Consider the following 23578-nt stretch of genomic DNA (forward strand, 5'->3'; position numbering starts at 1 on the left):
AAGTACTATTCTAAGTTTTTACATGTAAAACTCATCTAATCCTCACAATAACCTAATAAGACAGGTGCTATTTTTAATGTTCCCATCCTACAGATCAGGATACAGAGGCACAGGGAGGTTAAGTAACTTGCCCAAGTATTCACAGATGGTTTGGAACCAGGATTCAAATCTAGACCATCTATCTTCAGAAACTGGGCACTTAATCAATTCACTGGTGCTGCTTTGTTATGTCAAGGAGATCATTTCCTAAGAACCCAGTACCAGAGAAATCTTCCTGAAGCACTCATAATGAACAGTAGCAGTTTCCTCTTACAATGTTGAGAATAGAATGGCTAATTCCTTCTGTGTACTGTTAACCAAATAACTAGCACTGTCTCCTTTATGGCACTGACTCTGCAACTAAAGCCACTACCTCAGCCTTGGAAGAATTCCTCACATGTTCATTCAATTTCTCATTCTTTTCTTTCCATCTCATTCTTTCTCTCATATTTCTTTTCTCTAATATATATTTGTAAAATCTCTTTTGTATGTGTGCATGCTTCTTTTTTAGCTCTCATTCTCTCCCTAAACTTCACCCTCAAACTCACACAAATAACCTTTTGGAAGTGCTGAAATAAGGCTGTTTCTATAGCAGCAGTTTTCAAATAACTGATTTTTTTTCTTTTTGCAACTGATACAGCCTTTTAAGGTCAATCAGAAAATTAAATTAGCTATTCATGACTATGCTGATATTTCAAGAGCCGCCTTGTTCTTATTCCAATGAAAGTCTATTAAAGAATTACAACTATATGAGGACAGAGTCAAATAACTTGCTGAAAAATTGCTGTTTAAAAAAGGAATAGAGCTTAGATTTCCTGAATCTCAGAATATAATGAGCTTTTATTCTTCACTACAAAGACTACCAGTTCTTTAGGATCAGGAAAAACACCCTATCTTTTATGCCTGGTATCTCAGTGCTAAGTGCATAGAAGTTACTCAATAAACACTTGTTCTTTAATTAATCAATTAAAAATCAAAGATTAGGACTTCTGGTGCCAGTCAAGATCGAGTAAGTCAACTATAGCCTCTCTCTTCCACTGATTACAACTAAAACCTCTGGGAAAACTGTAAAAAGCAACTACCAGAAGGCAAATATAATAGCCTATTTTTCCTCCTGTTAACTTCTTTAAAATATTGAGGTAGGTAGAATGGCCACCAAAGATGTCCATGCACTAATCCTTGGAACCTGTGAATATGGTATGTTACAATGGCAAAAGGGACAGTGCGTGTGCAATTAAAGTCATGGCTGAAGTCAGAATCAGAGGAAAGAGAAGTCAGAGAGATTTAAAGTATGCAAGGACTCAACGTGCCATTGCTGGAGGAAGACACATGGAAAGCATGAGAAGGAATGAGGGCCGCTTCTAGAAGCAAAGATTGGCTCCAGCTGACAGTCAGCAAGGAAATGGGGACTTTAGTGGTCCAGCAAGGAAATGTATTTGGCCAACACCTGCATAAGCTTGGAAGCAGATTCTTTCCCAGATCCTTCAGTAAGCAATGCAGTTCTGCTGACACCTTGACTTGGGTTTTATGAGGCCTTGCACAGAGGACCCAGCTGAGCCATGTTGTGCCTGGGTTTCTGACCTACAGAACTGTGAGATAATAAATGAGTGTTGTTTTAAGATGTTACATTTGTGGTAATTTGTTAAGGCAGCAGTGGAAAAAGAATACATATCTTGGTATCAGAAGTGGAGCGGTTATACAACAAATACCAAAAAAATATGCAAGTGGGTTTGGAATTGTGTAGTAAGTGGTGGTTTGAAGAATTTTGAAGAACATGATAGAAAAAGTCTATATTGCCTTGAATACCCTGTCGTAGAAATGTGGATGCTGTTTGTAAGGGCTCAGAAGGAAGAGAGGAAATTTAAAAGAAATCCTAAACACTTTAGAGAAAGACTACATCACCATGAAATCTGAACTTGGAGGATACTACTGGTGAAGGCTCAGAAAGAAATAAGGAACATGTTTTTAGAAACTGAAAGACAAGGGACCCTTGTCATGATTGGCGACAGTTCAGTGGAATTGTGTCCTGCAGTTATACAGAAAGCAGAATTGGTAAATAACTCCGATCATTTAGACAGCATTTCCAAGCAAACTGTTGAAGATGGTTTTTTCTTGATGTATATAGTAGAATGCAAGAAGAGAGATTTAAATTAAGGGACGTACTGTGAAACAAAAAGGAATCAGGACTTAATGATTTGAGAAATTCTTAAGAGTATTCAGGTGCTAAAAGGTCAGAGTATTCAGTCAGACAAAATGCTCTTTGAAAAGAATGAGTGTGATTCAGATCCCCTCAAACAAATCAGGGAGCCTCTAGAAATTTTAAGGGTATTTTCTCAGACATCTCAGCAGAAGCCAAAAATAGAGGAGGGATTGTCTCAGAAAGATTTGTAGACCTAACTTCTGTCTAATGAGCTGAATCTTTGTGACATCCACAGGAGACCAACAACGTTCTTAAAATTTTATATCAGCACAAACACTGCCAGCTTGGATTGAAAAGGACAGAGAGAGTACAGAATGAATGAAGGCTGCTGAACCTCTAAAATGCTACTGGCAGTAAGCAGGCTGATAAAACTACTCAGCTGCAAACATGCGCTTCCTCTCATGAAAAACGAAAGATGACTCAGAGGGCAGAGCCAAGAGATGAGAGAGAAGAGCTTAGAGCATAGAGGGCAAAGCTGAGAGCTACAGAAAATTATTTCCAGGTATCAAACGATAAGGGAACTTGAATGGCTGGACTTCAAAACTCATTTGGACAGGTGATTCTATTTTACTATACAATATCCCCTTTTGGAAATGGAATATCTATAATCTGCTATCATACGCCTGTGCCAGAAGTGTATGTTGGGAGCAGATAACTTGTTTCTTTAGTTTCACAGGTCCCCAGATGGAATGAAACTGTGCCCTAAGAGTTGAACTTAATGGATTATAGCCAGAGCCTCATCCACACCTGGTTTAGATGATGAGACTTGGGATTATTGAACTGCTGAGATCTATGTGAGGGTTTTGGATTTGGAGTTGATGTTGCAATGGGATGCGAACTTTTAGGACCTTTAGATGAAGTGAATATATTTTTCATTTGGGATGGACATGAATCTTAGTGGGCCAGAGGTATTGGGGTAGGCAGAATATCCCCCAAATTGTCCACAATCTTAATGCCAGGAATTTATTAATATGTTACATTATATGGCAAAAAGGAATTTGCAGATGTAATTAATGTCACCAACATTAAGATACAGAGATTATCCTTGATTACCTAAGTAGACCCAGTGTAATTACATGGGCTCTTAAATGCACCAAATTTTTTTCGTCTGAAGTCAGAAATGTGGCATAAGGGAATGTCAGAAAGATTTAAAGCATGAAAGGGACTCAACTCACTGTTGCAGAAGGGGAACACATGGAAAGCATGAGAAGTAACACAGGTATCCTTTAGGAGCAAAGATCTGTCTCAGCTGTCAGTCAGCAAGAAAACAAGGACCTCAGTACTACAACAGCAACTGGATGTCTGTATGCAAATAAATAAGCAAACAAACTGTGATCTAACCTGGCAGCAAAGTATATTAATTATCACAAGGAATGTAAGTGGCCTAGATTCATCCATCCAATCATATAACACCTCGGACTGAGTTAAAAATAAAACTCAATAATATGTTGCTTACAAGAGACCTGCTTTGAACACAAAGATAAAGAAAAGCTAAAATATATGAAGCAAAAGTTAGAAAATACTAGAAACAAAGAGAAATTGAGGGAAACAAAATTGTAGTGTGATATATTCAATTAATCAATCTACAACAGGTAACACAAAACAAATTAAATAGCATTGAGGAAGTCTATAACTCACTGAGATTATACATTCTTTTCAAAATGCTCCTCTTTGTATATAAAAATTTATCATATATTAAGCTACCAAGAAAATTTAAAGTCAATTGTGCAGAAACATCACAGGCTAAACTTTGATAACAAAACTTAAAATTAGTAATATCAAAAGAGACCAAATGCTTAGAAACAAATATGGTGCACTCCTAAATAACAATTTGGTCACATACTATATTAAAAATATCTGATTATCTTAATAATATTTAGAACATATGTATGTAGCCCTTACTATATATGAGACATTGTTCCAAGATCTTTACATCTATACTAACCTTTTTGTTCCTCTCCATGACTCTATGCGATATATGTGTGTATAGTTATTATTATTATAACAATTCTCATTTTATAGGGAATTATACAGGCAAAAAATACTCAGAAGTAAATTAATTGACTTTAGAGGCTTCTTTTATAGTGAGGATAAGGCAACTATTGACTGTCCAGATAAAATCATCAAGTTGAGACCTCCAAAAAATTGTATAGGGATATAACAAGTTCAGCTGGAGCATCTCAAGTTAGAAGTGCCTGTGAATATAAAAGTAAAGTTATCTAGCAGAGGTTTGGATATATAGTCTGAGGCTTAGGAGCAAGAGCTTATGGCTGACGTTGTAAAGCTGGGGAACATCAGCCTCTAGTTAACAGTTGAAGCAATTTACCTTGCTATGTTAAATCAATCTCTTTCTATATATGTCTATTAAAACTAGACTCTGAGCTCCTTCAGCATAAAGACTGTGTCATATTCATAAATAGATATGATTCCTCAGATAGAGAGTAAAGAATGAGAAGGGACAAAATCAAGACTCTGAAAATAGATAAGTTCGAAGGTGAATAAAAATGGAAATTGAGGAGCTGTATGCCTAAAGGTGTAGTTGACAAGATATCTAGGCTAGAATGGGCAGGTAGTGAAACCTGGAGGAGCCTGACAGACTGGGAGAATTGGGAAGTATCAAAGGCTTGTACAGAAGTTTGAAATGTGGGAAATGAGAAAGTGGAAGAAGTGGAAAGATATGAGAATGTGATAAGAGAGAAGAGTTTCAGAATTCAAGAATTCAGAGCTTGTACTTTTGCAGATGTTTACAAGTCCTAGGGTATAGCCATGAGAGGGAATTACAGGCATGTTGGTGAGAATCTTTGATGGACTAAAAGATAGATATCAGCATTGTGAAGCTAGGTTGTTAGATGGGTCATTATTATGATTTTGAATTTGCTGAGAACATACTTACTCAGGATGACAAGAGAATAAATAAATGGGAAACTGTGAGCGAAGTGCCAAATCCCTCCCCAGAGATGGGGAATGCCTAAGATATTAGCTTTTAAAAACTGAGTCTAGGAAAAAGGTGGGCAAAAAGTGGCAGCTTCAAAGAAGGAGAGATTAGAGAGCAAAAGTGGTAGGAAAATTATCTAACTTATAAGGCTTTCAGGTTCACTCTTCTACAAGTCAAATACCTCCCAATATGTTCCATCCATCCCTTTGGTTTGGAATAACAAAAGGGTTATTGTACCTGAAACATCTTTCCCTTCACTGGGTCATCTTCTACCTATTCTTTAAGATTCAGCTCAGGTGTCACTACCTCCAAAAAGACCCTGTTGGCTTCCTCAGTCTGGGTTAGGTATCCTTCTTCTGTGCATATCACTATAAATTCACTAACTACAATTAATTATAATGATCTACCTGTATGTCTATCTCCTCCGCTAAGACCACGTCATAACAAATGTTCTATCCCTAGCTCCTAGCAGTGTCTGACACAAAGTCAGTACTCTTTAAATATGTGTTGAATGAATATTCTACCTAGTCAAGTTCAAATTTATTGTTTTCACTTCACTAACTCTCATGTAAAAACACCATATATAGCAAACATTACCACTAATTTCCTTTTTATTTCATAAACTACTTCTCAGAAGTTAGTGTTGAAGTTTTGGCTTAGACCTTTGTCAAAAATGAAGAATCTGTGCCACATCTTCTTTATCCATTCATCTGTCGATGAACACTTAGGTGGATGGACCTAGAGTCATACAGAGTGAAGTAAGTCAGAAAGAGAAAGACAAATACTGTATGCTAACACATATATATGGAATCTAAGGGGAAAAAATGTCATGAAGAACCTAGGGGTAAGACAGGAATAAAGACATAGACCTACTAGAGAATGGACTTGAGGTTATGGGGAGGGGGAAGGGTAAGCTGTGACAAAGTGAGAGAGTGGCATGGACATATATACGCTACCAAACGTAAAATAGATAGCTAGTGGGAAGCAGCCGCATGGCACAGGGAGATCAGCTCGGTGCTTTGTGACCACCTAGAGGGGTGGGATAGGGAGGGTGGGAGGGAGGGAGACACAAGAGGGAAGAGATATGGGAACATATGTATATGTATAACTGATTCACTTTGTTATAAAGCAGAAACTAACACACCATTGTAAAGCAATTGTACACCAATAAAGATGTTTAAAAAAATACCATATGCTAACACATATATATGGAATCTAAAAAAAAAAAAAATGGTTCTGAAGAACCGAGGGGCAGGACAGGAATAAAGACGCAGACATAGAGAATGGACTTGAGGACACCGGGAGGGGGAAGTGTAAGCTGGGATGAAGTGAGAGAGTGGCATGGACATATATACACTACCAAATGTAAAATAGATAGCTAGTGGGAAGCAGCCCCGTCACACAGGGAGATCAGCTCAGTGCTTTGTGACCACCTAGAGGGGTGGGATAGGGAGGGTGGGAGGGAAATGCAAGAGGGAGGAGATATGGGGATATATGTATATGCATAGCTGACTCACATTGTTATAAAGCAGAAACTAACACACCATTGTAAAGCAATTATACTCCAATAAAGATGTTAAGAAAAAAAATGAAGAATCTCAGGTCAACACCTAGAAAGTTTGATTCAGATGGTCTAGCGTGAGGCTCAGGAATCTTTTTTTTTTTTTTGCAGTACGCGGGCCTCTCACTGTTGTGGCCTCTCCCGTTGTGGAGCACAGGCTCCAGACGCGCAGGCTCAGCGGCCATTGGCTCACAGGCCCAGCCGCTCCGCGGCATGTGGGATCTTCTCGGACCAGGGCACGAACCCGTGTCCCCTGCATCAGCAGGCGGACTCTCAACCACTGCGCCACCAGGGAAGCCCGGGAATCTATTTTTAACATGTACCCCATGTGATTCTGACACATGAAATCTGAGCACAACATTTTGAAAAAAAATTCCTTAAATGAAATGCTTGAGATAAGGATAGGTTAATGATGTATAAAGAATGTCCTGAAGGACATATTTGGTATGACTATTTCAGCAATTTTCATTTCTGACATGGATTTTGTCAAAATGAACCATCATCCAGTCATGTCAAGTTAGTTTTACAAGAATGTTTTATAAAAACCTATAAATATGAGTTGACTGGTTGATACTACAGTGTGTCATACACAAGATGAAAAGATAGTTGTAGCCATAATTCATAACAAAAGTCCAATATGACCAGATTTTAATTTTTTAAAGAGTTTTTTCCAAGTAAAACTCTTGAAAAAAGCTTTACTTTGCTTATTACTTGGATAAGCACTATTTACCCATAAACAAAACATGGAATTGTTTATACTATTTTATTGTATGCCTATACTAAAATTTATTTTACCTTTTTCCTGTTAATATTGCAGTCTCTTATTTCAGTTTAAAATTTTTAGTTCTCCAGTTTCAACCTCCCAGCTCCAATGTCTTTTTAATGCTCCTAATTTGTCTAGTTTCCTTTTGACAAACTTGAGAGGCTCAAGTTTGTTGATTGTGTAGAACTGTAAATTCTTCCAACTCCCTATTGTCACAATCAGTTTTTATTAGCTCTTTCTAATCCTAATTTAGATGAAGCCTTTTTGACAATTGAGTGTTCAAAGTAGACATGTAAATGATTTTTCTATACGTAAAAGTTGAGATTATTTTTAGTTTTTGTTTATGGAAAATTTTTGAATACGCTTAGCATAATGGAGCATCTGTGTTGGTATGTAGACATAGTGACTCTGCACTTCAAGGAGCTAAACAAGTGAAATATTATCACGTGTTTGGGAGGAGAACCATAAATATCTGTTGAATAGCACTAATGACTACCACACCAAGAAAAGTCCATTAGATGACTAGTAGGTTGAAATACTTTATAGGATCAGTCAAGTTGTGAAGTGATGATATATCAAGTAGGATTCAGGACCTAGGCAACAAGACAATAAAAGATTTGAGAGCAGACAGGAGAGAAGGCCAATTAGGGCTCAAATTTCCATGGGAGCAGACTAATCATAAACAGATGGATTCCTGTGCTCAATATCTATTTGCCCTACCAGCTCCGCTCTCCATGCTTCTCCACCCTTTGCTTATGTCCTGAGAGTCTAACCATTACAGATTACATCAATAAGCTCCCAGTGGGTTTGGCCTAAAGGGAGCCCCGGAAGGAGATAGCAGAGAGGGAGCTGAGTGAGTCCCTAGTGTTTATTCCCCTGTCTCTCACCCTTTGAGGTCAGTTCAGGTTCCTGTATCCCTTAATCTCTCTTTCCAGCAGACGCAATATCTCTGAATAAAACCCTTCCAGGAGTAGCACCAGGAATGGTTGCCTCACAAACTGAAATTATTCTTCCTTATGAATCACCATCTATCAGTGTCTTTCTTTAAGATCATAAAAGAGTGTAGAGGGCATGTATGGGAGTGGATTATAAGGATGTTAAACCAAGGAAGATGAGATTTATGACATAAAAGACTGAATGCATTGACATGGGTATATTCACTTAGGATTCAGCATTCAGTATGTTTGCTCAAGAACCTGGGAATAGCACTACCAGTCTGCTAGATTGGCTAATTGAATTCTGGACTAAACAATGGCCTACAGTTAATGAGGTTGAAATGCTAGTATTTTCTTGGCATACACTGGAGCAGTGGTTCTCAAAAAGTAGTCCCTAGACCAGCTTCATCAGCCTAAACTGGGAACTTGTTTTATTGCAAATTCTTGGGGACCACCCCAGAATTTCTTAATCAGGAACTCTTGGCATGGGACCCAGTAATGTGTGATTTAACAAACCCTCCAAGTGACTCTGATGCTCACTGATGTTTGAGAACCACTGCACTAGAGGAAAGAGGCCAAAGGCCGAGGGAAATAGGAATGTTGGAATGGATCATTATATGAATCTTCTCAACTCTGTAGTGGCTGTGTTACCAAGTCCAAACTTGTACTGCTCACCACACAACAGGCCAATAAATCAAGAAATGTGGTGTTGGGGCAAGGAATAGTGACTTTATTCAAAAAGCCAGCAGATGGAGAAGGTGGTGAAGTAGTGTCCAAAAGAACCATCTTACCAGAGTTAGAATTCAGGCTTCATTTATACTAAAAGGGGAGGGGGTGTGGCTGGTTGTTGTAAACTTTTTGGTGCTGGTCAGACCCCGGAGGAGATGTGATAATCCTTTCTTCTTGCAGCTGTCCATGTAGGTCTGGTCACGAAGTTCCTGTAAACCTCCAACAAGACAAATGTTATTCTCTGTTCTGCAACTTTTTATCTCTATATGAATTAAAAGTGTTATACTTAAAGGTCAAGCCTGGGAGGCAGAGCCTTGAGAAAGGGATATTATGTATATTTCAGGGTACAGGCAGCATTCCTTCATAAAGGTGCAGAGTCAGCATGACCAGGCACAGGCTACAGAGCACAAAGTTTACATACAGATAAAGGAATAGATACAATATGGAGTCAGGTTTGTTCTTTGTCACAGCTGAACTCTGTAAGTCAGAGATAACAATAGGGGGTGTTTTGGTGGATTTAGGTTCCCTGATATCAATGGGAACAATGGGGTCCTGGTGTGTTAGAGGTTATATAACAATATTGAACTATCAGAGACAAGGCGTGTGCAATTTCTCAATAAACCAAGGAATGTAATGATAGAGTATTTTCACCTAAAGCAAACTGTGGCAATGACCAGTTGATCACAGAGTCCCTAGAATTAACTATATTGGCAGGATACTAAGTTGCTAGTTGATGATAAAGGTTAGAAAAATTCCAAATCAAGTTAGAAGCCTAACTTGTGTCACCATCATGGGACTCCATGGCCTTTTCTCCAAATCCTCAAATATAATTGAGTCAAAGCCCTTTAACTGATGTGCAAATTCTGAACCTTTGAGGAGGGACCCTGCAGTGTAGCCACAAGCTTACACCATGAATCCTCCCTCAATCCTTCTCTAGTGAGACCTGAACCCAAGTTCCTTCACTGGAGGAAGGAAAATATCCTGACCTTCTGGGGATTAATAGCGATTTACCTGGAATTTAGGTTGATGACTACTAGAGACAAAAATGCCACCATAGTCCACTGGTCAAAGTACAGACTTAGTGAAATCAGGTGAGATGGAATCTTGGCTCACATCCAGTTCACAATACATCCATTTGGAATGTAGACCTTTTCTGTTATTTCTCTTGTTGCAGAGTATATAGTGGGAATAGATATATTAAGTAACTAGCAGAATTTCACAATATCTCCTTGTCTCATGGAGTTAAGTCGAAATACTTTATAGAATTGATCGAGTTGTAAAGTGATATGTCAAGTGGGAGGGCTATTATGGTAGAAAAATAGTTTCACGGAGGACTATTATGTTAGAAAAAGTAAAGTGGGGGCCTCTTCCAAGATAACAAACCAAAAGCCCTTGGAGAATTTGCAGAGATTAGTGCCACCATCAAAGACTTTAGAGATGCAGGGGAAATGATTCCTATAACACTCCCATTTATCACACTACTTTGGCTGATGAAAAAGCCAGATGGATCATGGAAAATGACAGTAGATTATTGCAAATAATCAGAGAGTGTTGCCAATTGCAGCTGTGTTTCAAATGTGGTATATTTACTGGAGCAAATCAACACAGCCCCTGGAATCTAGTATGCAGCTACTGACCTGTAAAATGCTTTCCTTTACCCTCTAATCAGTAAGGAATATCAGAAAGAGTTTACATTTGCATGGCACGGACAGTGATATATTATTTACTATATTGCTTCAGAGCTGTGAACTCTCCTGCTCTCAATCATAATATAGTCCAGAGGAGCTTTGATCATCTTGACATCCTGAAGAATATCACTTTGGCCTATTAGATTGATGACATTATGCTAATTGGACCTACCAAGTAGGGAGTAGCAAGCACCCTAGATCAGTTTTAATTAAACTTCATTGGTAAAGGATCATTTCTTTTTTAATTTCCAATTTTTAAAAAAGTTTGTATTAATTTATTTTTTTCATTTAATCAAAGACTGATACTTCTGCAAAATACAATAAATATAAATTATTAGAAAACTTTATGTGATTGGATATTGCAAGTATCTCAACTTGCTATATAAGTTTTTTAATATTTCTATCAATTTCTATATTCATCTTGTTGCAGACAAATGATGAACAGTTGAGGAACTGACACGAGTCCATATAACAATTTCAGTAGCACTGCCATAGATATATTTTAGTAAGACATATGAATGCCCGAGAGGAGGAGATAAACCATGCAAAAATTCAGGGTCTGCCATATTAGTGAAGCTTCTGAGTCCAGTGGTCTTGAGTATATTGGGATATTTCCTTCCATAATGAGAGACAAGTTACCTCACCTTTTAACACTCACACACAAAAATAAGCATAATGCTTGGCGGTCCTCTTTGGATCTGGGAGGCAACATAAAACACATTTGTGCTTCTCTGACAGATCCATTGGTAGTCTGTAAATCTTCTAATTTTAACTGGGTTCTAGGAAAGAATGGGCTCTCCATCAGTTCCAGGCTGTAGAGCAACATGTTTTACTACTAAGGCTTTATGAACCAGGGGTCCCAAAGATAAGCGGAGTTTCTGTGGCAGAAAGACATGTTATATGGAGCCTCTGGCAAACCCCAATGGAAAGATAATAGCACAGTACACTTTGATTTAGGAGAAATGTCTTACTCTACTCAATTTTCCATTTAAAAACCAAACCAAACCAAACAAATCCTGGGTTAAGAATGGGCCCTAAAAGAGACTATTGTTCATCATGAACTGGTGTTATCTGATTCACACAACAATGAATTTGGATGTCACAGCCTCATTTCATTATAAAATGGAAGTAGTATATACCTGGCCTAAACAGATCTGGAAGGAAATGTCAAGACTATGAGCAGATGATCCAGTAATTGTGCTCCTTGGTATTTAACCAAATGAATTGAAAACTTATGTCCACACAAAAACTTACACATTAATGCTTATAGCAGCTTTATTCATAATTGCCACAACTTGAAAGCAATCAAGATGTCCTTCAGTAGGTGAATGGATAAACTGTGGTATATCCAGATAATGGAATATTATTCAGCACTATAAAGAAACGAGCTGTCAAACCATAAAAAGGCAGGGAGGAAAGTTAAAATGCATATTACTAAGTGAAAGAAGCCAATCTGAAATGTCTACATATTGTCTGATTCCAACAATATGACATTCTGGAAAAGGTAAAACTATGGAGACAGTAAAAGGATCAGTGGTTGCCAGGGGCTGGGGGCAAGAAGGAATAAATAGGCAGAACACAGATAATTTTTAAGGCAGTAAAATTACTCTGAATAATGTTATAATGTTGGATACATGCTATACATTTTTCCAAACCCAAAGACTGTACAACACCAAGAGCATACTCTAATGGGTATGGGTAATAATAATGTATCAATGTAGGTTCATCAATTGTAACAAATGTATCTCTCTGGTGCTGAATGTTGATAGTGGGGGAGGCTATGTGTGTGTGGAGAAAGGGGGTGTATGTGAACTCTTTGTTCTTTCTAGTCAATTTTGCTATGAACCTAAAAGTGCTCTACAAATAAAGTTTATTAAAATTTATGAGCAGATATCTCAGATTCTCACGACATCCGGTTATACCACTTTACCACCTCTCCCTCAAACACATCTATTACTTTCTGAGGAGTTCCTTATGAGTAGTTAATGAGGAGGAAAAAGCATTGGGCCTGATTTACAGATGGAACTGCAAGGTATGCCAATACTACCTAGAAGGAATGGCTGTGAAAGTCACTGGTGTAGCGAAATCCTTCCAGTGGTCAGAATATTCAGCAGTGTATATGACTTTGCACATCAGTGGGAGGAGAGATGGCCTGAAATATGGATCTATATCAATTCGTAAGCAAAGGCTAATAGGTTGGTTAGGGATTTGGAAAGATCAGAATTAGGAAGTCAGTGATAAGGAAGTCACAGTAGGTAGAGAGGTATTTGAATAGACTTCTTCAAATGAGCTAAGAGTGTGAAGATGTTTGTAGCCTATGCAAATACTGACCAAAGGGCATCCATATCAAAGGAAGCTCTCAATAATCAAATGGACAAGATGACTGGCTCTTTTGGTTAGTCAACCTCTTTCCGCAGTCACCTTGATGCTAATTCAATAGGCCCATGTAAAAGTGTACATGGTGGCAGGGATAGAAGCTATGCATGGATTCAACAATATGTTCTTTCCATTGCCAGAGCTGATTTGGCTACCACCACTTTTGAATGACCAACCTGCTCACAGCGGAGGCTAACGTTGAGCTCCAAATATGGTATCACTTCCAACGGACCAGCAGGCTATCTGGTGTCCGATTGATTACAGTAGACAACTCTTCTTATGAAGGAGGCAACACTTTGTCCTCGATGGGATAGACACATATTCTGGATATGGATTTCCCTTCTCTGCCTGGAAAGACTGTGCCAGCATCACTGTTCATGGACTTATAGAATGCCTTTATCAATTACCATGGTATCCCATACAATATTATCTCTAGCTGAGGGATACACTTTAGAGCTATGGACTCACACTGACAGAATTCACTGGTTTTATTATGTGCCTTATGTAATCTGCTGAAGATTAATTTTTTTATGACAAATAGGAGAAAGCAACATGCAAGTTTAAGATGCTGTCCTAAAGGATGCAGTGTATGCCTCAAACAAGTGGCCAGTAAATAGTGCAATTTCTCCCATAACCAGGAACTAAGTGGTGGGTGGGTGTAGTCCTTCCTACAATTATAGCTCATAATATACTTGAGGAATTTTTTTTGTGGTATGCAGGCCTCTCACTGTTATGGCCTCTCCCGCTGCGGAGCACAGGCTCCGGACGCGCAGGCCCAGCAGCCACGGCTCACGGGCCTAGCCGCTCCGTGGCATGTGGGATCTTCCCGGACCGGGGCACGAACCCGCATCTCCTGCATCGGCAGGCAGACTCTCAATCACTGCGCCACCAGGGACGCCCCTACTTGAAGAATTTTTGCTTCCATTCCCACAATCTTGGGCTTGGTGGGTTTGGAAATCCTAGTGTATAAGGGAGGAATATTTTCACCAAGAAACAATGTCATGGGTCTGATGGGTGGGAAGCTGGCACTACTTCATGGGCTTTTTTTTTTTAGCTCTTCATGCCCCTAAACCAATATGCAAAGAAGGGACTCACTGTATTGAATTAGGTAATTGATTCTAATTTTAGGGGGAAATTGAGTTGTTGCTACACAATGGGACAAAGAGGATTATGTTTGGAATCTAGAGGCTTGACAGCTGGGCAAGGGAGTAACAAGAGGCACAACTGTCAACTGTCCTCATCAACTGAAAACTGCAACAGCCCAACAAAGTCAGGACCACAGGACTCAGATCCTTCAGGAATGAAGGTCTGTTACACCCAACCAGGTGACGAACCCCATTCATCCAGGTGCTGACAGAGGGTAAGGGGAGCAGAGAACGGGAAAGGAAAGGCAGCTGTGGTTACCAATATAGCCTCATGAATAGTCACAGAGGAGAAAAATACAGCACTGTTTTTTGTTCTTTTATCTTCTCCCCTACACTCCACCACTGTTTTAATGAATATTCTCAGTAGTGGCTAATATTTTACATGGAGTATGATCAAAATGACATCACCCTGCAATGATATGGTAGCTTGTGTGACTTCATGCAACCCACTGGGTGGAGACATGAAATTTTTACTCAGATGAAGGTCAAGAACGGATGCTGAGGTGCAAAAGGAGTGTACAGTGCTGGTTATCTTTCATTTGACCCCGCAGCTGTTCTCTCCACCCTTTTTCAACCCCCAGGAGGCTGACTTATGTTGGACTATATTGACGAGATCCCATGACTTCTGATTTACAGTCGAGTACAGCTAATGGGGAACAAAGACAGTAGATCAGAAAGAAAGAGAGAAGTGAGATCATGGTACTTGTTCTCTGAAATGTCAGCTCAGGCTGACTGTGACCATGCTCAACTCAAGGGGGTCTTCTATACACAACTTTTACCTTTTCAGGTCTATAAGTTGTAACAGCTCATTATTACTAGCCCCAGGTTACTGCACTATCTCATATGGTTCTCCTACATTCTGCCAACACCCTTGTAAAAAACCTTTTTATAAATAAACCCTTTTAAATTATCCTAATTTGTGTGTGCATTCTGTTAAATGATTGAATCTCTGATACAATCCCCTAGGCAGTGATCTTGGTACAACCTACAATTTATGGCTGGGTGGGTATGTGCCAGATATCTATAGGCAGTTTCTAAAATTTTTATGTATATACATGGATATATATTTTTGGGGCAATCATTTTTTGTCCTGTTACTTAATTGCAATTGTCTTTTAGAATTTGATTGTTAAAGATTTATGTAATATTACAAAGGACTATTGGGCTTATAGAAATTATTCATATGGGATTCTTCGTTATGCCTAGAAATATATGGCCATGAGGCTCAAGCAGTCATTAAGTGACTGCTTAATGGCAAAACTATGTCTTTTTAAAGTTTCAAATTTGGCGGGTTGTTATTTATTTTTCTATTTTATCTTGTTTTACGTACTGACATATTGTTGAGATTGTTTTGAGTTATACTAGGTCATGGATTTTATTCACTGGTTTCCCTCCTGTTCGTTTGTGATGGATGTAATGGAATTAAAACATATGGTTCTTTACTTTCTATTGTTTGTTGTATTGGTAAAATCTTTATCTGAGTAAAGAGGCTATAACAAAGCAAAACATCTTCCTGTGGATTATATCTGAAGAAGATCTAGATAAATTAATCTTGTGAAGTTTGGTATAAGAAATAAATAGGATACATCTTTTAAAAGAGTTTTAGGTAAACTAATTGAATAAAGATTAAAATGTGGGGTAGATGGGTTGAAAGTGAGATATGCTGATAACAAAATAAATTATTTTGTTTGGGGGCACTAAAGACAGAAAGACAATTACGTCTGTGAAAGAAGACAATCTGTTTCATGAAGAGAAGACAGGAAAAAATGAGATCTTAAAAACTACAGGGAATTTATTTTACTATTTGCACTTTGGTGATGTATTGATGTAGATATATACAGACACATGTGAGGCAAGGGAGTATTAAGACTTGGGGTGCAGCGGAGTACTATATTGGGATGCAAAGGGATATCTTTTGCTTTTGAAATGGAAATGATAGGAGTGGTTGAAAAGCTGGAGAGTTTGAAAGCCTAAATATTTCCATGGATTAATTCACTTAATTGTAGGGCTTCTGTGAAGCAGTCTATCTCCAAGGCCTGCACACTTAATCTCCACACTGTACTCCTCTAAATTTGGCATTAAGTTTTTGCACCTAAATTTGCAAATAAAGTCTATGATAAAAGCTGCAACATGGACTAATCCAAACCAAATAACTTATACCAAGCCCCCGTTTCATAGCATTTAATGTCAACTATATAATAACTATGCTTAGGTAAAATGATTGGCAGTTGAGGTCTGGCCTAGGTTCTGAACTGGGATGGGAGGAAGGTAGTCTCATGGCTATCAACAGACAGCTGCAATTGTCTGTGTATAGAAAAGACTTAGAAATACTAATATGAAAAGGGGTTTTCAAGTCCAGAAACAAAGAAGTACGTAAGTACTTATTTTAAACATAAGCAACAACAATCCTGCCATGAGGTTGGGGAGGAGTTAATCAAGTTCCCTTGGTGGGAGACTTTATTGTCTACAGTAGTCTTTCAAAGAATGTGGGGTGGGGGGGTCCTTTGGCCACACTATGTATTTGAATCCTGTAAGAGGTTGATACAATGCTATCAAAGGAAACAAGATGGGGAACAGGGTTCAAAACCTTTATTTATTCAAAATCTTTAATTTTTATTATCAACTAAAGGTTTTTGAAGATATCCTTTAATTATTTCTGTGAAACAGGCTTTTCATGAAAGTACTACGTATAGTCAGACTCCATAAGTAAAATAATAAACGAATGAATGAATGCTTTCCTGAGTTGTCAGCATTATTATCTGAAGCTCTTTGATGTAATTCCACAGAGTCTAAAAACATCAGGGAATAGCCTGAATTGTGGGAATACTAACCTCATAGTCAGCAGGCCTGTCACAGAGCAGGATGTACAAACCAAATGCAGAGACTCTCAAACCACCCAGGTTTTTCTTCTTGTGTGGAGAATAACCTGGATTTTACAAGATCATATTTTAACCATTCATTCTTAGATAGTATTATTGCTAAAAACATTTGATCAAGATTTTTTTGAAAAATAAAGTTCATACAAATATTTGATAATATAACCATTTTTAAGTGATACAAATTGGTTATTTTAATGGTTAATAAGTTAGTTTCTATTTATATTTCATTAGTTTCCATAGAGCTATAGCATTTTGAGTTCTCAGTAAGATAGCAAAATGGGTGATCATTTTTCAGCATATAAAATAATTCTATAAACTTTATTTCAGCTTAAATTCAAGGAAAAAATAAAAGGTTTATTTTCTCCACATGGGAAACAAGATGTTAAAACTAACTAGCAATAAGATGATTTATCATGGCAATATTATTAATTTTTGTAAACAGCTTCTGAGAAAAGACATCTGAAAATACCATATATAGAGTTCTGAATTATACCATTCATAATAGCTTATTGGAGGGAATATTAGCATATCCAAGCTATCCTTAAAACAGTTATTCTCTTGGCAAGTTTCTGAGCACAAAATCATACTTGTGTTGTGTCAATATTATCAGCCTCCATCATAAAAATTGATCCAATTTCTTCTTATGAATACTTACTTGAACATTTTTACATCTGGAAAATACAATCCCTCAAGTAGCTTGCTGTATAATCAGGATTTTAAAGAAGTGCAAATCATCACTATTCACAATAGCCAAGACATGGAAACAACCTAAATGTCCATCGACAGAAGAATGGATAAAGATGTGGTACATATATACATGGAATATTACTCAGCCATAAAAAAGAATGAAATAATGCCATTTGCAGCAACATGGATGGACCTGGAGATTATCACACCAAGTGAAGTAAGTCAGAAAGAGAAAGGCACATATCATATGATATCACTTATATGTGGAATCTAAAGTATGATACAAACGAACCCATCTATGAAACAGAAACAGAATCACAGACATAGAGAACAGACTTGTGGTTGCCAAGGGGGAGGGGGCTGGGGGAGAGATGGAGTGGGAGGTTGGGGTTAGAAGATGTAAGCTTTTATATAAAGAATGGATAAACAACAAGGTCCTACTGTATAACACAGAGAACTATATTCAATATCCTATGATAAGCCATAATGGAAAAGAATAAAAAAGAAAAAAAGAAAGAAGTGCAAGTCATATTAATGATGCCCAGCATATCTATGTATGGAAAGTGGTGTTTCTTCTGGTTCTAGCAGAAATTTGGTAAGATGCACTAGATTTTCTTTCATTTTATCTTGGTATAAATGTCCTTGATACATATTACAAAACACATGAACCTTGAAAGTATTATGCTAAGTTAAAGAAGTCGGCCACAAAAGACCACATATTGTGTAATTCCGTTTATATAAAATCTATAGAGACAGAAAGTATGTGGAGGCTGGGGGGTGGTGGGGAGGATAAGATACGGAGTTTCTTTTTTGAGGTGATTAAAATGTCCTAACATTGATTGTGGTTACACTTACATATATCTGTGAGTATACTAAAAAAACCGAACCACATATTTTTAAAACATGAACTGTATGGCATGTGAATTATATCTCAATAAACTGTTTAAAAAGTGAGTCAAGGAGCTTATACATAGCATTGGTACATTGGATTTATTCAGATTCTCTTTTTTCCAAGGGCCTGACCAAGTAATTCAATTTAATGAAAATCACAAGGCACCTATCATGTGCAAAATGCTGTGTACCATCATTGCAAGAGATAAAAGATGAAACCGCCTTTATCTTTCAGGAGGTTACAGTGCAGAAAGGGAAATGATGATATAATAATGATGATGATGATGATGATGATGATGATGATAGGAAGAGGAGGGAAAAGAAGGGTTAGCATTCACTGAGTATTTGCTATGTTCCAAGAACTGTGTTAAATGCTTTAAATGTTATTTTGTTTTATTCTCATAGCAACCATAGAGATAGATACTGTTATTTTTCTGATTTTTACCTGAGGAAACAGACACATAAAAGGTGAATTAACTTACATAGGGTCACACATCAAGAAACGGCAGGGTGAGAATTTTAACGTAGTGCTTAGCCAAGAGCCAGCGCTCTTAACAACTTGAGTCTATAGATACACAAAATACATAATACAAGGTAGATTGAGGTGTGTCATGAAAGAGTCAAATAAAAGTGATAGAGTCACCTGAAGAAAGAACACATCTTATTTGCGGCTCAGGAAGGACTAGAAAGAACACATCTTACTTGCAGCTCTAAAGTACATGGGTATGTTTGAATATTTGACTACAATTTTCATGAGTCATGAAGTAGCTTCAAACCTATATCACAAATTAAATACTTATTTTTTTGGTAAAATAAATATGGTCAAACAGAAAATGACTACAGAATCACAATGTCAAAGGTGAAACTTTCTCAAAATAAATTTATAATAGACAAAGAAACTATCACAAGATATAAAACCAGAACCCCCAATTCTAGTCATTCTCCTTATCTCCAATCTAATCCTTTATTTTCAGCCTGAGATCTTTCAAACTCTTCTTTTTGTGCTTGCAATTACATTCCTAATCTAGATTGTACCGATTTTCCCCCTCTCCTGTCTACTTTCTTATTGACTTTCCCACTGCTTCCCTTCCCACAGTTAGTTGAATATTATGGCTAAAGCTATTCTTATGAATCACATAAAGCACATCACTAATAACAACTTTAGTGCTTTTCACATAAAGGATAAGTTATTTTGCTTTCAGTCTGGAGGCTACATATTAAATGTTCACCTATATCTACTTAGTCTATTGTCCTTTACATATTTCCATATCACTTTTCTCTACCATCGTCTATACTTACATCTAAAGAATAGCATCCCTGTTCTTTATTGAGTTCCCATGAGTGCTTTTAAAATTGCCTTCCTAAAACCTTTACTGGAAGATTGTTTTGGCCATAATCAGAGGAATAATGAAGTAATTTTACTTCCTAGACAGTCAGCATTGCTGATAAGTATGAAACATGCTAGACCACCCTCTTCTTCAGTCATTACATAAAAACCAATGTTATTTTATTAAATAACATTTACTTCTGCTATAGCATAAGTGATCACCTCTGAATCATTCTGCCGACTACACAAAGATGTGATAGAAAATATGTGAATTATTTTATGTAAATAATGAAACAGACATTCTAGAGTTCTATGTTACTATTTAGAGTAGGATAGGTGATTGCTGTGGTAATAAAAAAGACCCAAAATCTCAGTAGCTTAACACATAACAGTTTATTTCTCACACTCAGAACATTCACTGTAAGTGCATCAGCTCTCCAGGGCAGGTCCCTTACAAATAGCGACTTAGAGATACAGGTTGCATCCATCTTGTAGGTACACTATTTGGAGGACACTGCTTTCAGGTCCTCATGGCAGGTAAAGAGAGCTGGAGGGTCACGCAGGACTTTTTACTGCTCCAGTATTGAAACGACACATCACTTCTGTTTACAATCTCTCTGTAATCCCTCTGCTAGAAGTAATGGCATTGCCTAACTACAAGGGGCTGGGAAGTGAATGGGGACACATAGATATTTGATAGCTGTTAATGTCTTTGCCACATTCTACAAATAATATAAGCTTTTTTTTCATATTTTAATGAAAAACAATTTTTGAAAAACTCTATATGGATAGAAAATATCTCTTAAATGCAATAGTTTTTATCAGCATATAGACATATATTTTAGGAAACAGCTAAAGTTATGAAGCTTCAATGTGACGTAACAAGGCATTACATTTATAATGGTCCAAGAATGTTACTGAGAGATTCCGGGGTATGCACTGCAAAAATTTGGGGACCCAGTATGTTATTTATCTACCAGATGTTTTCTATCTTTATAATAATTTTACTTGTGATTCAAGGGAGCTGACATGAAATCAGCTATTTAAAAAAAATAGCTATTTATTCTCTCCTCATGCTAAAATACTTTGTACATATGACATTACAATTAGCACATCCTCTGTAACAGGTGCTTTTGTTAGACATCAATTTATAATTCATATTACTCTGATATAAAAAATGTAGAGTAAAAATAAATTTCAACTTATTTCAGCATAGTGGCAAATGTGATTCAACAACAAACACAAGGCAACGAACTCCAAATGTTAGTAAAATGTGAAACAGAAAGATTATAATCTCCTAAATTTAACTCCTATTTTAATTCAATATTAATGCTTAAGACAAGAAATTTTTAAACAGCATAGTTGCTAAGATTTTGGCAGTAGTTTTATGTAACAAGACATACAGCGTACTAAAGGTCTGGCACTCAACTTGCTTACAGTAAACCAGCTTCAATATGAAGGCATTAAATATTTTTTAAAAACCTTCTTTTTACATGCTAAATATTTTGGCAAGTGTGCAACTAAACACAGTCATGAAATTAAGATAGTAAGATTAAGAAATTACAAACTTGAAACTTGTATCCTAAGCATAAATCATATAAAAAAGAATTACTGGTTATATAGAATATCTCTGGATAATCAAAACTTAATAGTATATAGCATGCAAAATATTTCAGAATCTTTATTAATCAAAAAATACCAGGGTCTATTTAAAATTATTCCCCTCCAAAGGGTATCAAAGTTAATTCAAATCGTGTAACACTCTAACACTAAATACTATTCAGTACTGTCAAAATGGAGGTAAATTTCATAAAACTGGGGCCTTACATATACTGTAAATTGCTGTCTTTCTTGTGAATGTGAAACAGCATACATTACTAAGTAATAAAAGAATGGCTGCTGCACTGGCAAAAATAGGATGTGTAAGGATCAAAGGCACACTATTCAGCTCGCCAAAGTGAGAGCAAACTCTTTTTCCCCCACAAACCCTTTCCCCATGTAAACAAAATTTCATTAAGGAGAAAAGAAAACTAAACTAAACTTTTCATCTTCAAAAGTAAGTATTTTGAGACAATGTTAAGTCCGTGCTTCAAAAATGTCAGCTATTGTCACCTGGATATTTCTGATTATATTTTAAAGATGTAGCCAAATTCGATACTTTTAACATTAGATCCACTGTTTGGTCAAAATTATTTACCATCTAAAACATTTTACTTTAATTCCAAACATTTTAACCACTAGTATAACAACACGGTTTTGCTCTCAGAAGAATTAGCCAGTGGAGGGAAGAACACACAAAAAAACCCAAAATCCTACATTTAAGCTGCAGGCAACAATTATGGCCCTTTCTGGCACAGTAGCATTTGACTGGCAACTCAAAGTCCAGGAATAATTCTACTAACACAGGGAAACTCATGCATTTTGGTAAATATGCCCTAACATTCACAGCTGAATTTCCTTTACACCTTGCTTTTTTCAATAGGGAAATCTTGCTTTTTTTCTTGATATTATCCGGACTTGTGACTTGAACCTGACTTCTTTTTCTTCTTCTTACTATGTTTTTTGTGCTGTTTCTTCTTCTTCTTCTTTGCTTTTTCCATTGCTTTTTCTCGCTCTTCACATCTTCTCTTCTTTTTTGCTTGTACCTCCTCTTCATAATCTGATTCTGATGAGGACTCTGATGATAAAGGTTTACCCTCAGGACAAGTCTTCTTTCTTTTTTTGCTGAGACTTCTAATATACTTTTCTTTGCCTGTTTCATCCTTTGATTTCTTTTTCTTTTTTACAGATTCTTTGCTCTCTGATTCAGATTCACATGTACAGCTTTCTGATGATTTGTATGAACGGTTCTTCTTTTTCTTTCTCTTTTTTCCTTGTTTCTTTTCCTCATCCTCAGAATCTGAAGAACTGCTTGAAGAATCAGAGCTTGATGTAGAAGAAGATGAAGACTGACAAGATTTCTTCTTTTTCTTTTTCTTTCTTTCTCTTTTTTTGGATGAGCTCTCATTTCCACTTAATAATTTCTCTCTGCTTTTTTCTAGTTCCTTCTTCCAATTCTCATTCATTTTTTCTTCAAATTCAGCTAATGCCTTGGAGCCTTTCTTTTTATTTTCTAATTGTTTCTTCACTTCTTCCCAGGTGGGCCTTGGTCGATTCAGATAATCTTGTATTGTGGGGCCTGCAGATTGAGATGGGCCCCTCCATCTGGCCATTGCTATAGGATTCATATAGGCCACCCGATTGTCCCGCTTCCCCATGGTGCCTGATGGTTCCCAGAGCCGACTCTCAGTTGCTAAAGAGAATAAAGATAGACATCCTCCTTAAATTCTTCATCTGCTAGTATACCAAGTGGGCTCCATTCTGTGAGAGAAGCAGATGGAATGATTACAAAACACCTTTAATATAAGACAAAGTAAGCACATAA

At 37.1% G+C, this 23578-nt stretch overlaps 1 protein-coding gene across 1 annotated transcript in view; it reads right to left on the reverse strand.

Moving 5' to 3' along the window:
- Positions 1 to 20589: 20589 nt before the first annotated feature.
- Positions 20590 to 23578, reverse strand: part of FAM133A (family with sequence similarity 133 member A) — a 54341-nt gene continuing 51352 nt past the window's right edge. The window contains exon 6 of the mRNA XM_060001689.1: positions 20590 to 23514. Coding sequence (XP_059857672.1) covers positions 22662 to 23411 — 750 coding nt within the window. The 5' untranslated portion in view covers positions 23412 to 23514 and the 3' untranslated portion in view covers positions 20590 to 22661. The remainder of the gene's footprint in view (positions 23515 to 23578) is intronic.

The sequence above is a fragment of the Delphinus delphis genome, chromosome X, assembly GCF_949987515.2.
Source record: "Delphinus delphis chromosome X, mDelDel1.2, whole genome shotgun sequence".
Lineage (NCBI taxonomy): Eukaryota > Metazoa > Chordata > Mammalia > Artiodactyla > Delphinidae > Delphinus > Delphinus delphis.